At 35.9% G+C, this 16,244-nt stretch overlaps 2 protein-coding genes across 2 annotated transcripts in view; both read right to left on the bottom strand.

Annotated features, from left to right (window-relative positions):
• Nucleotides 1–10,460, bottom strand: part of LOC123236593 (zinc finger protein 624-like) — a 49,416-nt gene extending 38,956 nt beyond the window's left edge. Inside the window, exons 1-4 of the mRNA XM_044662984.1 lie at nt 10,408–10,460; nt 7,525–7,673; nt 7,019–7,065; nt 226–352 (exon numbers count right to left, since the gene is read on the bottom strand). Of these exons, the coding sequence (XP_044518919.1) occupies nt 226–352; nt 7,019–7,065; nt 7,525–7,673; nt 10,408–10,460 (376 nt within the window). The remainder of the gene's footprint in view (nt 1–225; nt 353–7,018; nt 7,066–7,524; nt 7,674–10,407) is intronic.
• Nucleotides 1–16,244, bottom strand: part of LOC123237342 (zinc finger protein 208-like) — a 219,607-nt gene that overhangs the window by 180,711 nt on the left and 22,652 nt on the right. The window lies entirely within an intron of this gene.

Below are 16,244 nucleotides of genomic sequence, written 5' to 3' on the forward strand. Positions count from 1 at the left end.
TAAAATAAAGCCCTTTCATCTATGAACAGGAAGCAGAAATCTTTAAATTTCTGATTTCAAATAGATTCAGAATCTTTAATGATTGCACAAAGGAAAAAACCCTCAGATAATTATTCAGAGGCTCCATGAAATCATGGATACATAATATATGTATTATGTAATAATAGAGAAATCAAATAAATCCCAACAGGAAAGTTCAATGACATGAAGAAAAATTGCCTTTACCTAGAAAAACCAAGTTCCTGTAGTTCTCAAGCATCACTTCCCTATATAGATTCCTTTGAGCATGGTCCAATTGTCCCCACTCCTCCTGAGTGAAGTCCACCGCCACATCTTTGAATGTTAAGGATTTCTGAAATACCAAAGTCAATTTTTTTGCATTATAGTACATAAGGAATGTCTTTATTATTTCCAGGTTTCTACATTTATTTTGTAAAAATGCTGTGCAATATAGAAAAAATAGGTTTACTCCTTTAATTTTAATTTAATAATTGCCATGCTACTATATCTAATTTTTCTAATATTCTATTCTGAGCCTTAACTTCTTCCTTGTTTAGATTTCTATTAGATTTATCTTTGTTGGAGTGACACAAATTGACATCTCCTGTAATTAATATCTTACCCAAGTCTTCTTATAATTTCAGTTCATTTTTCCTATAAGTGTTGGGATTCTATGGTATTCAGAACATATATAGAATAATAATTGTTCCATAATCCCATAATTTTTTCAAAATATTATTCCATAATTTCTGATACTCTGGAGCACAGTTTCCTTGTTTATTTCTCTTAACTTCCTCTATTTTTACTTTTGTCTTATATCAAGGCTGCTACTTAGAATGCTCATCTTATCTGGAGCCAGTTAACTTCAAAATAAAATAATAATAAAAATAGCTTCTTTAGACCAAATCTAGCCAAGTCAAAGAGAAGTCACAGTATTATTATTCTATTCTCAACAGGGAGGATTAGGGGAAGATGGAGCCAAGACAGTGAAGTGGTAGGAGGCAGTTTGGTGAGCTCCACCCCAGAAAGTTCTCCAAACATAAGTAGAAAATGCATTAAGTCCAAATTCTGATGCAAAATGGCAGAAAAAGTCACAACAACTCATTTGTACAGCCCATATTTGCACAGGGAGCCAGAAATTAAGGTCAGCAGAAATTGAGGACTAAATTGGCCAGGAGCTCATTGTACTCCTAGAACTCAAGTAACTAAGTAAAGAGGAAATCCTAGACTCACAGCTGGGCACCACCAGATTCAAAATAGGGCATGTCAACTGGCACAAACTGGCAATTTTGTCTCCAATTACCCATTTTTGGGTCACACATCCAGGGCAAACTGAGAAAGGAACCTATACACAGGGATGGCATTCCCCAGTAGGGAACCTAAGGCAGTATGCCAAAAAAGGAAGAAGCCAACAGCAGCAAAAGTTGAAGCCCAGACTTTAAGCTCAGATCAAAAGTCTCACTTTTATTATCTAGACCAGCTTGCAAAGGAATATCCAGGGTAGGACTAGGCAAAACAGGAGCCTACAATTCTGCCGCTTTGAACCAACAGAGCTTTACAGATGGTTAATGGGAGGAAGTCTAGAAACAATCACCTCTTATACAAACCCAAACCCAAGTCAAAAACTTGCAGAACTCAGACTAAGGAAGCAACAATTTGCCCTGAATCAGACCACTTTGGAAGCACTGAAAACCTGCATATGAACAGCCTATCCCTGAGATCCTAGAACTAATAACACTTAATAACCCCAAAATGCAACAATCAGGATGACCTTTTCTCCAGAAATACCATAGAGCCAACCGAACTGAAATCAGGAAGAAGGTTGAAAAAAATGGGCAAACAAAAAAACATTCCAGTATACTGAGTTATTATGGTGGAAGGGAAGCACAAGACACAAACACAAAACTCTAAAACATCTACAAATAATGCCTTAAAGACAAACACAGGCTGAGTACATATAAAACTAGAATTTCTGGAAGTGATGAAGCAAGAGTTTAAGAATGATTTTATATATGTAATGAGAAGATTTGAGGGAAAATTGAAAAAGAAATGAGAACTAAGAAAAAAAACCAGAAAGGAAATTAACACCTTATCTTGAGAGATGCAAGAGGTGTCATAGTCTAAGCAATTCTCTGAAAATTAGAATGGACTAAATAGAAGCCAATGACTCAATTAGAAAACAAGCAATATGGGGCAGCTGGGTAGCTCAGTGGATTGAGAGCCAGGCCTAGAGATGGGAGGTCCTGAGTTCAAATCCGGCCTCAGACACTTCCCAGCTGTGTGACCCTGGGCAAGTCACTTGACTCCCATTGCCTACCTTTACCACTCTTCCACCTATAAGTCAATACACAGAAGTTAAGGGTTTAAAATTAAAAAAAAAAAAAAAAGAAAAAGAAAAAGAAAACAAGCAATATTAAAACAAAGTCAAAAGGCTGGGAGAATGAGGAAAAAAATAAATTATTTCATAACAAAAATAACTGACCTGGAAAATAGATTTCTAAGAGAAAAAATTTAAGAAATAGTATTTGAATATCATGATAAAAAAAAACCTTAGACATTCTATTTCAAGTAATATTCAAAGAAAACTGATTTTTCTGTTCAGAAAACTGACTTTCTGATTCTTAGAATCAGAAAGAATTCACTGGCCACCCCTTGGAAAAAAACCTTAAAATGAAAACTCTTAGGAACATCATGCCCATAATCCAAAGCTTCTAAGTAAAATAAAAAAATACTAAAAGCAGCCAGAAAGAAAGAATTCAAATATTAAGGAGCCATAGTCAAGATCAAGATTGCACACAATTTAACAGACATCATTATAAAAGAGGTAAGAACTTGAAATATGGTATTCCAGAAGACAGAAGATATATTCTCATAGTCAAGAAGAACATATAACAAAACTGAGTATAATGCTATAGTGGAAAAAGTAGATTTTTTTCATGAAATAGAAGATTTCCAAGCATTCTTGATGAAAAGGATAAGAACTACAGAGAAACACTAAAGTTCAGACATAGGAGAAAACAAACATAAAAAGGCAAACATGAATGAACAACAATAAAGTATTAAACAATGATAAATTATTTATATATAAACTTGTGTTTAAATAAATAATCATGTGTCTCCTCTAAACTTTATCATCATCAGGGTCCATAGAGAGAATCCAATTAGACCAAGCCTAGGAGTGATTCAGTGATAATATCCTTGATGATATTAAGAAAAAATGGAAAATGAGGGGAAGATGACTATACTAGTGGTTAAGGGGAAAGGTAAAGAAAGTTATTTCACATAATCAAGGTGTCCATACAAACAAAGTGGGGGTAGAGAAGGCTGATATTCTTATCTGAATTAGTTAAAAGATGGACTACACACACACACACACACACACACACACACACACACACACTTGCAGAAAAACATTTTATTCAACAAGGAAATGGGAAGAAAAGGAGAGAAAGGAGAAGGGGAAATAGGATGTAAATTAAGAAAAGGATTAGTCTAAAGCCAAAACAAACTATGGATGTACAGACATATTTATAACTTTTTGAAGTGTTTTTTTAGGACATTAACCAATGTGGAAATTTATTTCAAGTGGCTGTACATATTTTTAATAGGTTTTGCTTTTCTTGTACTAGCAGCTGGGGGCAGAAGGGGTAGGAGGAAGGTTGGGGAGGATCCTGGTTCATTAAAACAAAAAAAGTTTTAAAAAACCTAGGGTTGGGGTTTCTCAAGTCATGATCAGTGTTAGGACAAGAGGATAAAGGATCCCAGAGTAGAAGCTAGTACAGAGTTGAGTTGGTTCATCAAAGAGTTTAGATAGGGAAGGAGCAAAAATTAGGCAGTAAAGGAATATATGAGATAATATGTGTATTAGAGAGATTGTTTCTGAGCATTTAAAAATGGAAGCAGTGGTAACTAAGAGCATCATAAATTTAAAAAAAACAGATCAAATCAGACTAACTTTCCTTTCTTTTTTTACAGGGGTTATGAAACTAGTAAATCATGAAAGTACCATTTCAGCAAAATATTTGATAAAATTTCTCATGCTATCTTTGAAGAAAAGATGGGTGGATATGGAGTATGTGATACTATAGTTAGGGGGTTCCAGAATTGCTTAAATCATTAGAAGAGAGTATCAACATAGGAGAAGATCTCTAGTAAAGTTTTCCCAGGAATCTATGCTTGGTCCTACTACTATTTAACATTTTGCTTTTAACAATGTGTATACACTGACAAGGTGGAGTATCCAGAATAGAAGAGGAGAGTGGACATCATGTCATATAAGGACTGGTGTAATCTGAAAGAGAGAACACTTGGAAGATGTGAAAGTTATCTTCAAGTATATGAAAAGTTATGAGGAAGATATATTTGACTCGTTTTGTTTGGCCCCCAAAAGGTAAATAGAAAGAAGGGGTGAGTAGAAGTTGAAGGGAGAGGCAGACTTTGGTTCAATATAATTAAGGACTTCCTAACAACCAGAAGTGTCCAACCTGGATTGGAAAGCTTTGAGAATTAATGGACTCCTCTTCACTGGAGGTCTTTCAAGTGAAATTGAAGTGTTGGGGATGTCTTAAAGGTAACTCTATGCAAGCACAGATTGGGTTAGACAGTTTCTAAGGTTCCTTTGAATTTTGTAATTTTGCTTTTTAACTATAATTATTGTTATCACTACTAGTAGTTACCATAAGGAACACACTAAGGATTTAAATATCCTTTATTTCCCTTATTCTCTCTCTAAGAGGACCCTGGTATCTATTTTTGCATTTCACACATTAAGCTCAGGGTCATCACCATTACCTTGGTCAGGGGCATCCTCTCCAGATGGAACCTTCACTCTGCAATTCAAATCTGCATCCCAAGCAGAGAGATAGTCTCAATCACTCAGACTGAAAACTTGAACATTCTACTGAGGAACCCTGTGAGTCAAAGATATTAGTTAGAGGCAACAGGAGGAACTCAATAGCCTCAGACACATAACTTCAACCTCATTGTTACCACCCATATCTAATCATTTACCAAATTCTGTCCATTTCTTCACCATATTCCCCCTTCTATATTCTATCCTCCCTATTCCTGCTTCCATCATACTCATATAGGCCCTTACCACTACCCACCTACCTATTTTATTGAAAGTTTCCTAACAGATTCTGCCCCTTCCAGACTTACCCCATCCAAAGCATCCTTCAGATCACTGCCAGATTATCCTTCTTCATGTACATCTGAACAAGTTACAAGTTTGAAGGCTAAAGTCTGAACTCCTTATATACTGACATGCAGGGCCCATTTAAATCTAGTATCAGCCTACCTTTCAAATGAACATGCAATAGTAACAGCCCTAGATATTCAAAGGAGGCTATGGCTCCTCTCCAGGCCATTAGGTCAGTCCTTATCAGGCCAAGAGATCTATAGAAAATCAAAGTTGGGTAATTTGCTCAATAAATACCTGAAAGGCAACATGTTGTACTGGCAAGCACACCAGATCTAGAGTCAAGAGACATAGGTTCATATCCTAAATCTGACATTTATTAGTTGGGTGACGTCTTCTCGGAGTTTCATTTTCTTCATCTGCAAAATTAAAATGATAATATTTGCATTGTCTAACATATAGTTTATTGGAAGAAAGTAATGTTACAACATTAACTAGGTTGATCCTCAGCTAATCTTTATAGTTTTGAAATTTGTCAATGTTTATACCATGAAGAGACATTTACAATGGACTTCAATGGAAGACTTTTTTAATTGAAATAGGAAACTCTCAATGATGAAACTCCTTCTACCAGGGTAGAGAAGCACCTTTTATGTGACTTCTATATTCTTGGAAAATACTAAAAAATTAAATTGTCAGAAGTTAAATTACTTTGCAAAGTTAAATTACCTTCCCAGGGTCACCTAGCCAATATATGTAAGAAGCAGGACTTGAAGTCATCTTATTGACTACAAGGTTGGATCTCTATCAATCACTCCATGAAACCATCAATAATATAATAATTATATGTTAATGCCTAGAAGAGCAATTTTAATTGCATACAAAGGTATGTTAAGATCATGTAGGAATGTGAATAACTAGGAGTGGGTTTTCTCTAAAAGTTATTTAAGTTAGTTTTTTCAAATGACATAATTGCATCTTATATTCTGAGCCTTAAAATTACCCAGGAAAAAAATCACATTAATGAGATCCCTAGGAGACCAGTTATAGTTGTACATTAAAGTCAGAATCCAGTTATTCCATCAGGCTTTGTAGTTCAAATATTGTCACTTTCCAGATCAGGAATCTCTAGCTACTTCTTTTGTTTGTCAGATGAAATATGGAGTCCTCTGTTTGGCATTTAATGCCACCTACAGTCTGACCTCAACCTACCTTTCCAGGTTTATTACACATTCATATTCACACACTCTACATTCCAGCCAGGGTTCCCTACTTTCAGTTTCCCATAACCATTAATGATATTTCAATTCCTGCCTCCCTTTGCAAAGGCTTTCTCCCAAACAGAAAGAGGAAGATCCACTTTGGCTTTGTATCCTGGCACCTAGCACAATGCCTGGCACATAGTAGGTTCATAATAATATCTGTTAATTGATTAGATCATACCTCACCTCAGACTCTCCCTTCAAGGCTCAGTTCAAATGTCACCCCTTCCGAAGGAATTTTCCTGATCTTCCCAGTTTAGTGTTCTGTCTTCCCTCTATTATTTTTTAATTACTCATCTTTGTGCATAAAGATATGTAAAATCCTGTTCAGGAACTCTTTGTTATTTTCTCTTCTTATTCCCCAGTGCCTAGCACAATATCTGGGAACATAGTAGAGGTTAAACAAATGTTTGTTGAATGAATGAATGTTAACTCTGTCACTAATTTACTACATGGCCTAGCTCTCACTTTCTCTGTGTGTATTTAACTTCTTCCTCTATCAATCTAAAACCATTTATTAAGCATTTTCCAGGCACTGCTGGGGCTTAAAAAATAAGTAGTAAAAGTGCCTGCCCTCAAGGAGCTTACAATCTAACAGGAGAGACAACAAAATTACAGAACAGTTGTACTTGATGGCCTCCAGCTCTGAATGCTGTAGAACGACTGGAACAAAACTCAAGACATTAATAAAAAAGCCTCTAGGATCCCTTTTCCTTCTGTCCTCCCCAACCCATCTCTCCTCCCAGACCCACCACTAGGAAGACTACTCTTTTTTTTTTTTTTTTTTAACCCTTGTACTTCGGTGTATTGTCTCATAGGTGGAAGAGTGGTAAGGGTGGGCAATGGGGGTCAAGTGACTTGCCCAGGGTCACACAGCTGGGAAGTGGCTGAGGTCGGGTTTGAACCTAGGACCTCCTGTCTCTAGGCCTGACTCTCACTCCACTGAGCTACCCAGCTGCCCCCAAGGGAGACTACTTTTGCCCTTCTGAAGGCATGAAGCTACAGCACTGACAGGTGGGCGGGGTCAAACTCACTCCAACGGGTAGGGAAAAGCAAAGAGGGGCGGGGCCTGGATCTGGCACATGCGCGGAAAGGAGAGCTTGTCAGGCGCCTCCAAAGTACCTTTAATGCACTGCTTTGCTCGCACCCTTGGGCTCCGGCCCCGCCCCCAGCGCTCCGGAGCTAACCCGATCTGACTGAAGGGACAGCGGGGAAGCGGGGAAGATGCCGGGCCACTAAATATCTGATGTTCGGGGGTCCCCGGGGACAAACTCACCACAGACAAAGGAGTTCCTCTGAACAGACGTCCTAACAAACCGCATCAGGGCTGCGCGCGCATTCCCAGTCAGACAGAAGCTGCGCCTGCGCAAATGCAACCCCTGGATTGCACTACCTGCCAGAATTATCCCCGGGGATCTGCCAAATCCTTCACTGAACTTCGGAGCTGGAAGGGACTTTTATTTATTTTATTTAGTTGTACTTTATTTATTTATTTATTTTAACTATTAAAATGTTAGAGCTGGAAAAGGCTTTAGAACGCTAGACTATTAGAGTTGGAAGGGGCTTTAAATGTAAAGCATTCAATCTTAGAGCTGGGAGAGACTTCTATTCTATAAACATTTATTTAGCGCCTAACAGGACATAGAATGTCACAATCAGTTGACAAGTATTAAATGCCTACTATGTACCAAGTCCTGGCCTAGGAGTTGGGGATAAAATACAGTGAATGAAATGATATTCTTACTTGCAAGGAGCAATGATATGTGTGTGTGTATAGTGTATATGAAATGTAAGATGTCTCAAAAGTCAGTATAGCTTTAAATTTTAATAACATCAATGGATCAATTACTAGACATTTAAATACTTACTATATGCCAAGTACTGTGCTAAACACTAGGGTAGAAAGAGGCAAAAGGCAGTTGTTTACAATCTAAGCTATATACAGGATAAATAGAAAATACTTAGAGAGAAATTAATTATTTGGAATTGAGAGAGGCTGGGAAATACTGTAGAAGATTTAGAAATACAATGCTACAAACTTGCAAACACAAAAACAAAAACCCATCATTTGAAATATTTATAATTTAAAAATATTAACATTTCTTATTTAAAATTCCACACAACAACTATCTTGTACTGTACAACACTATAGTTGCAGTTTGAATTTTGTAACAAAAATTTTTATCAATCACTGCTCATTGACCAAAAGGGTTGCATTTGTAACCCATGCCTTAAGGTCATCCAAAGAACAAGTTTTGGTGCATATACCCAAAGAAAAAAAGTATTGATGTGACCCTATAAGAAAAATATTCGACCTCTATCTAACAAATGTAGATCAAATGATCAAGGTGGTCAAGCGAGAAGATCTCTTTTATGGATCCAAGGTTCTGAAGCCAATAGCATCCAGAAATTGCCTCACAAGCAACACATGACAGTGTACCCCATTTAGTTAAAATTGACATATGAAATTTGTTATCCTAAATTCATAAAATTGAGCAAGTGCTGTTTATATGGGTATACAATTTGGGGTTTTGATTCTAAAAGACTGCTCTATTACAAAAATGAATAAAATGGAAATAGGTTTTGAGTGATAATGCATGTATAACCCTGTAGAATTGCTTGTTAGCTCTAGGAAGGCGGAAGGAAGAGAGGAGGGAGAGAATACATGAATCATGTAACCATGGAAAAATATTTAAAAAAAAATAAAGTTAAAATTATATTAAAAGACAAAATGAAAACAAGATTGAATAAGTGTAAAACAAATTTAAATAATCAAATTTTTAAAATGATTTTTAGTAAGTTTATAGAATTTATACTTCTGAAGTTAGTAAAGTATATGACTGCACTAAGACTTTTGGGACATCCTCTATAAAGAGAATAAATACAAACTGGTTAAATACAAAGTAGTTTGATAGGGAAGACATTGGCAATTCAGGGGATAAGGAAGGGCTTAATGTGGTGGTATAAGGATAATAAGAGCTATCTAATCTAATTCCTGCATTTTACTTATGTAGAAAATGAGCCCCAAAGAGAGAAAGTAACATTCATAAAGTTGTACACTGAGAAAGAGGCAGAGTCACAGCTACACCCCAGTGACTAGTAGGCTGATGCTTCACCCCAAAGGCTACAGCTATTCATTTCCCCAAAGCCCTGATTGTCCCCAGCAACTTTTCCCTGCTTAGGTCTAGTAATAGAGTTCCCAGGCCTCTATATAAGCTTAAGCTCCTCTCTTAGTTCCTACACAATCCTGGAGGAGGGGTGGCTGGGGTAGGTTCAAGGAAGATCTCTGATCTTCCCATTAGTCATAGACTATACTCTGCCCTTCTTATCTCCCTAAAGGCAAAGCAGCCAGTGCTTGTCTCCACGGAAACCTTATATACCCCAACTCCAGCTTTCTCCACCTGAATGGGGACCAGAAACAGCATTTTCATTGTGTAATTCTTATTATATGAGGTCCACAGATTGGTATGAAAGAAAGGTGGAGACATGGAGTGGAGTCTGTGAAATAATATACAAAGACTAAGTAAGCATAATAGTTGAGCCTTGATAGATGGCATTTTGCTTATTCCCTGATATGGTTGTGGATTGCAGAAAATCTCTGCCACAATAGTTTGGGTATGATCTCTCAAAAAGTGGGTTTGTTGTTGATGGGGGAAAAAGTGGGAATGAAAAATAAGATTTATAAAAGAAGCCAAGATGACAGCTTAGCAGTGAAAGCTAAAACTGCTCTGACAATCCTTCAAAATCAATCTTTTGAAAGCACCTCAAAATAACAGGAATCAAAGCAGGATAAAGCAAGGGGGCTCTCCTTCTGAACACAACTTGAAAGGTAGGCATAGAGAGTTGATTTTCACAGGACAAAAGGGAACCAGAAGCAAAAAAACACACAGAGGAGTGCTGGCCAACTACCTTCCACCTTCTGCACCAGGTTTCTCAACTGGCTGTAGGCTAACTTCAAGGTATCAATACGTGGGCTATACCAATAAAAGAACACTTCAGACCCACCCTTTGAAGTTCAAGGCTATGGCATCAGCCTTCATTGAGGTGCAGAAGTCCATTGCACTGGACCCTTTCAAGTCTGCACTACAGTGAAGACACAGCCTCAGGGCAAAATCACAATGTTGATCCCTGCAAGCCAGCAGAGGAGACAGAATCAGCAAGCAGCTTCAGAATTCCCAGTCCAAAGGCAAAAACAAAACAAAAAAAACCCAACCCTTGAAAATGTCTATGGGAACAGGGAGCAAAGAACAGAACCAACAGAGGATGGTAAGATCCAAGCAACAACCACATACAAAACTTAAAAAAAAGAAAATGGAAATTGGTTTCAATCTCTGGAAGAACTCAAAAGGGAATTAAAAAATCAGATAATACAGGTTGAAGAAAAATGGGGAAAAGAAATGTAAGTAATGCAAAAAGAAAATAACAGCTTAAAAAGTAAAATTGGTAAACTGGAAAAAGAGGCAAAAAAAAAAATCCAATGAAGAAGAATGCCACAAAAAGTAGAATGGACCAAATGGAAAAGGAGAATCAAAAGGTCATGGAAGAAATTCAGTCTTTACAAATTAGAATTGGGTTCTGAGGGACCTATGGAAAAGAACGCTATCCACATTCAGAGGAAGAACTACAGGAGTGGAAACACAGAAGAAAACAACTGCTTGAACACATGAGTTGATACAGACATGATTGGGGATGTAGACTCGAAACAACCACACCAATGCAACTATCAATAATATGGAAATAGGTCTTGATTGATTATACATGTTAAAACCAGTGGAAATGCACATTGGCTATGGGGGGGGGTTAAGAACATGAATCATGTAACCATGGAAAATGTTTCTAAAAAATAAAATTTAAAAAAATTAGAATTGGGCAAATAGAAGCTAATGATTTCACAAGGCATCAAAAAACAATAAAACAAAGTAAAAAAGAATGAAAAAATAAAAAAAATATGAAATACCTCATTGAAAAAACAACTGACCTAGAAAATACCAGGAGAGACAATTTAAGAAATTACCTGATATTTATGATGAAAAAAAAAAGCCCAGACATCATATTAAAAGAAATTATCTAAGAAAACTGCCCTGACATTCTTGAACAAAAGGATAAAATAGAAATAGAAAGAATCCACAGATCAACTCCTGCAATAAATCCCTAAATGACAACTCCCAGGAATGTCATAGCCAAGTTCAAGACCTCCCACGCCAAGGAGAAAATAGTGCAAGCAGCCAGAAAGAAACAATTCAAATATTATGGTGCCCCACTCAGGATTACACAGGATTAGGCAGCTCCCATACTGAAGGACTGGAAGACTTGGCATATGATATTCTGGAAGTCAAGGGAACTGAATCTACAATAAGCAACCAACTATCCTGCAAAACTGACTACATTATTTCAGGGGAAAGCATGGTCATTTAATTAAATAGAAGATTTCCAACCATTCCTGAAGAAAAGACCAGACTTAAACAGAAAATCTGATGTCCAAATACAAAATTCAAGAGAAGCATAAAAAGGTAAATAAGAAAGAGAAAAAATGTAAGGGCTTCAATAAGGTCAAATTGTTTATATTCCTAAATGGAAAGATGATATCTGTTACTCTTAAAAATTATCATTATCATAGTAGTTAGAAAAAGTATACATAGACAGAGGGTGTGGTAATAAGCTGTATAGGATGATATGTAAAAAAAAAAAGGTTAAAAAATTGTATCACATAAAGAGATTCAGGGGGTGGGAAATACTATTACAATGGAGGGGAGGATGAGGGTGGTGAAAGGTAATACTTAAACCTCACTCTCATTGGATTTGGTTCAGAGAGGGAAAAACAACCAGATTCAATAACGTATATATAAATCTATCTAATCTCTTCGAGAAGTATAGAGGAATAAGAAAGGGAGTGGTAAGGAGGGGAGTAATATAAAGAAAGGGGAAGAGGAAGTATCTAAAAGAAAAGCACTGGTGTGGAGGGAAAGTGTGAAAGGAGAAAGGATAGGATAAAAAGAGGAAATCAGTTTAGAGGGGAATACACAGATGGTAACTGTGAACATAAATGGAATGAACTCACCCATAAAACAGAAGTGGATAGCAGAGTGGATTAAAAATTAGAGTCCTACCAAATGTTATTTACAAGAAACATATTTGAGGCAAGAAGACACACATACAATAAAGATAGAAGGCTGAAACAAAATCTATTGCACTTCAACTGAGACAAAGAAGGCAGGAGTAGCAATCATAATCTCAGACAAAGCTAAAGAAAAGCTAGATCTGATTAAAAGAGATAAGAAATGTAATTACATCTTGATAAAAGGCAATATAGGCAATGAAGAAATATCAGTACTTAACATAGATGTACCAAATGGTATAGTATCCAAAATTTAAAGGAGAAATTAAAGGAGCTTAAGGAGGATAGTAAAACTATACTAATGGGGGACCTCAACCTTTCCCTTTCCAAAGTAGAAAAATCTAACCAAAAAATAAATAAGAAAGAAATAAGGGAAGTGAATGAAATTTTAGAAACGTTGGATTTAATAGATACTTGGAGACAATTAAATAGAGATAAAAGGATTATACCTTCTTTTCAGCAACACAAGATTCATATACAAAGAATGACCATATACTGAGGTATAAAAACTTCACAACCAAATGCAGGAAAGCAGAAATAATAAATGCAATAAAAATTATATTCAATAAGGGTTTATGGAAAGGCAAATTAAAAATTAATTGGAAGCTAAATAATCTAATTCTTCAAATCATAGAAAAAATTACTGATTTCATTGAAGAGAATGACAATAGGAAACACCATATAAAAATTTATGGGATACAGTCAAAGAGTACTTAGGGGAAAATTTATGCCCTAAGTGCTTATATCAATAAAATAGAGAAAAAGCAGATCAATGAATTGGGCAAACAACTAAAAAAAAATAAAAAGAACAAATTAAAAATCACCAGTTAAAGACTAATTTGGAAATACTAAAAACGAAAGGAGAAACTGATAAAATTGAAAGTAAAAGAACTATCGAACTAATAAATAAGACTTGAAGCTGGTACTGTGAAAAAAAGCCTACCAAAATAAAATAGAGAATCAAATTACTAGTATAAAAAATAAAAAGGGATGATTTTGCCTCTAACGAAGAGGAACTTAAAGCATTAATTAGGAGAATTTTGCCCAATTATATGATAATAAATCTGATAACTTAAGTGAAATGAATGAATATTTACAAAAATATAAATATAAACTGACTAGATTAATAAAAGAGGAGATAGAATATTTAAATAATCCCATCTCAGAAAAAGAAAATGAACAAGCCATTAATGAACTCCCCAAGAAAAAATCCCAGGCCCAGATGGATTCACAAATGAATTCTATCGAACCATTTTTTAAAACTCTTACCTTCCGTCTTAGAAACAATACTGGATATTGGTTCTAAGGCAGAAGAGTGGTAAGGTCTAGGCAATGGGGGTTAAATGACTTGCCCAGGATCACACAGCTAGGAAGTGTCTGAGGTCAGATTTGAACCCAGGACCTCCCATATCTGGGCCTGACTCTCAATCCACTGAGCTACCCAGCTGTCCCCCATCAAACTTTTTTTTTAAACCCTTACCTTCCATCTTGGAGTCAATACTGTGTATTGGCTCCAAGGCAGAAGAGTGGTAAGGGTAGGCAATGGGGGTCAAGTGACTTGCCCAGGGTCACACAGCTGGGAAGTGTCTGAGGCCAGATTTGAACCTAGGACCTCCCATCTCTAGGCCTGGCTTTCAATCCACTGAACTACCCAGCTGCCTCCACCCCCATCAAACTTTTAAAGAACAATTAATCCCAATACTATACAAATTATTTAGAAAAATAAGCAAAGAACAAGTCCTACCAAATTCTTTTAATGACACAAATATGGTGCTGATACATAAGCTAAAAAGACCAAAAATAGAGAGAGAAAATTACAGACCAATCTCCTTAATGAACATAGATGCAAAAATCTTAAATAAAATACTAGCAAAAAACTACATCAATATATCATACCCTGGTGGGATTTATACCAAGAATGCAATGCTGGTTTAATATTACAATAAGAACCAGCATAATTGGCCATATCAATAAATAACTAACAAAAATCACATGATTATCTCAATAGATGCAGAAAAAGCCCTTGACAAAATACAACACCCATGTCTATTGAAAGCACTAGAAAGCATAGGAATAAATGAGCTTTTCCTTAAAATAATAATTAGTACTTATTTAAAAACATCAACAATATCATCCACACTGGGGATAAATTAGAAACCTGGCCAATAAGATCAGGAATGAAGCAAGGGTGCCCATTATCACCACTATTATTTAATATTGTACTAGCAATGTTAGTTTTAGCAAGTAAAGAAGAAAAACAAATTGAAAAAATTAAAGGAGACAATGAGGGAACTAAACTATCACTCTTTGTAGATGATATGGTGGTATACTTAGAGAATCCTAGAAAAATCAACTAAAAAAACTAGTTAAAATAATTAATAAATTTAGCAAACTTGCAGGATACAAGATAAATTCACATAAATCATCAGCATTTTTATATATTTCCAACAAATCTCAGTAGCAAGAGTTAGAAAGAGAAATCCCATTTAAAATCACCCTAGACCAGTGATGGGCAAACTTTTTAAAGAGGGGGCCAAAGGAAAGGAAATGCTCATCTGTTAGTCTGTTTCTAAAGCAACTCTTTTGAAGTTTCATTGTATTGTATCCTACTCATTGTATTTGTCAGATTAGGAATAATGTCTCCCAGCCAGATAGAACATTCCGTCAGGCTATAGTTTGCCCATCACTGCTCTAGACAATATAAAATGTCTGGGAATATATTTGCCAAACCAAATGCCAGAATTATATGAACACAATTATAAAACACTTCACAGAAATAAAATTACATCTAAACAGGGGCAGCTGGGTAGCTCAGTGGATTGAGAGGCAGGCTTAGAGATAGGAAGTCCTAGGTTCAAATCTGGCCTCAGACACTTCCCAGCTGTATGACCCTGGGTAAATCACTTGACCCCTATTGCCCACCCTTACCACTCTTCCACCAAGGAGCCAATACACAGAAGTTAAGGGTTAAAAAAAATTACATCTAAACAATTGGAAAAACATTAATTGCTCATGGGTAGGCCAACCTAATATAATAAAAATGACAATCTACCTACATTCATTTACTTATTCTGGGCCATATCTATCAAACTACCAAAAATATTTTGTAGAACTAGAGAAAATAATAAAATTTATCTGGAAGAACAAAAAGTCAACAATATCATGGGAGCTAATGAAAAAGATGTGAAGAATAGGTGGCCTATCAGTACCGGATCTTAAACTGAACTATAAAGCAATAATCATCAAAGCAATTTGGTCCTGGCTAAAAAATAGAAGGGTGGATCAATGAAATAGATTAGGGGTGAATGACCTTGGCAATCTAGTGTTTGATAAACCCAAAGATCACAGCTTTGGGGATAAGAACTCATTATTTGACAAAAATTACCAGGAAAATTGAAAAACAGTATGTCAAAAATTAGGTTTAGATCAATATTTCACGTCACTATACCAAAATAAGGTAAAAATGAGTATATGGTTTAAACTTAAGGAGTAATATTATAATTAAATTAGGGAAACATAGAATAGTTTACCTGTCAGTTCTATGTAGAAGGGAAGAATTTACGACCAAACAAGAGACAGAGAATATTACAAGATGTAAAATGAATAATTTTGATTATATTAAATTAAAAAGGTTTTGTACCAACAAAACCAATGCAACCAAGATTGGAAGGGAAGAAATAAACTGGGGGGAAATTTTATAACAAAGTATTTGATAAAGTTCTAATTT

This window comes from Gracilinanus agilis, chromosome 2 (assembly GCF_016433145.1).
Source record: "Gracilinanus agilis isolate LMUSP501 chromosome 2, AgileGrace, whole genome shotgun sequence".
NCBI classification, from domain to species: Eukaryota; Metazoa; Chordata; class Mammalia; order Didelphimorphia; family Didelphidae; genus Gracilinanus; species Gracilinanus agilis.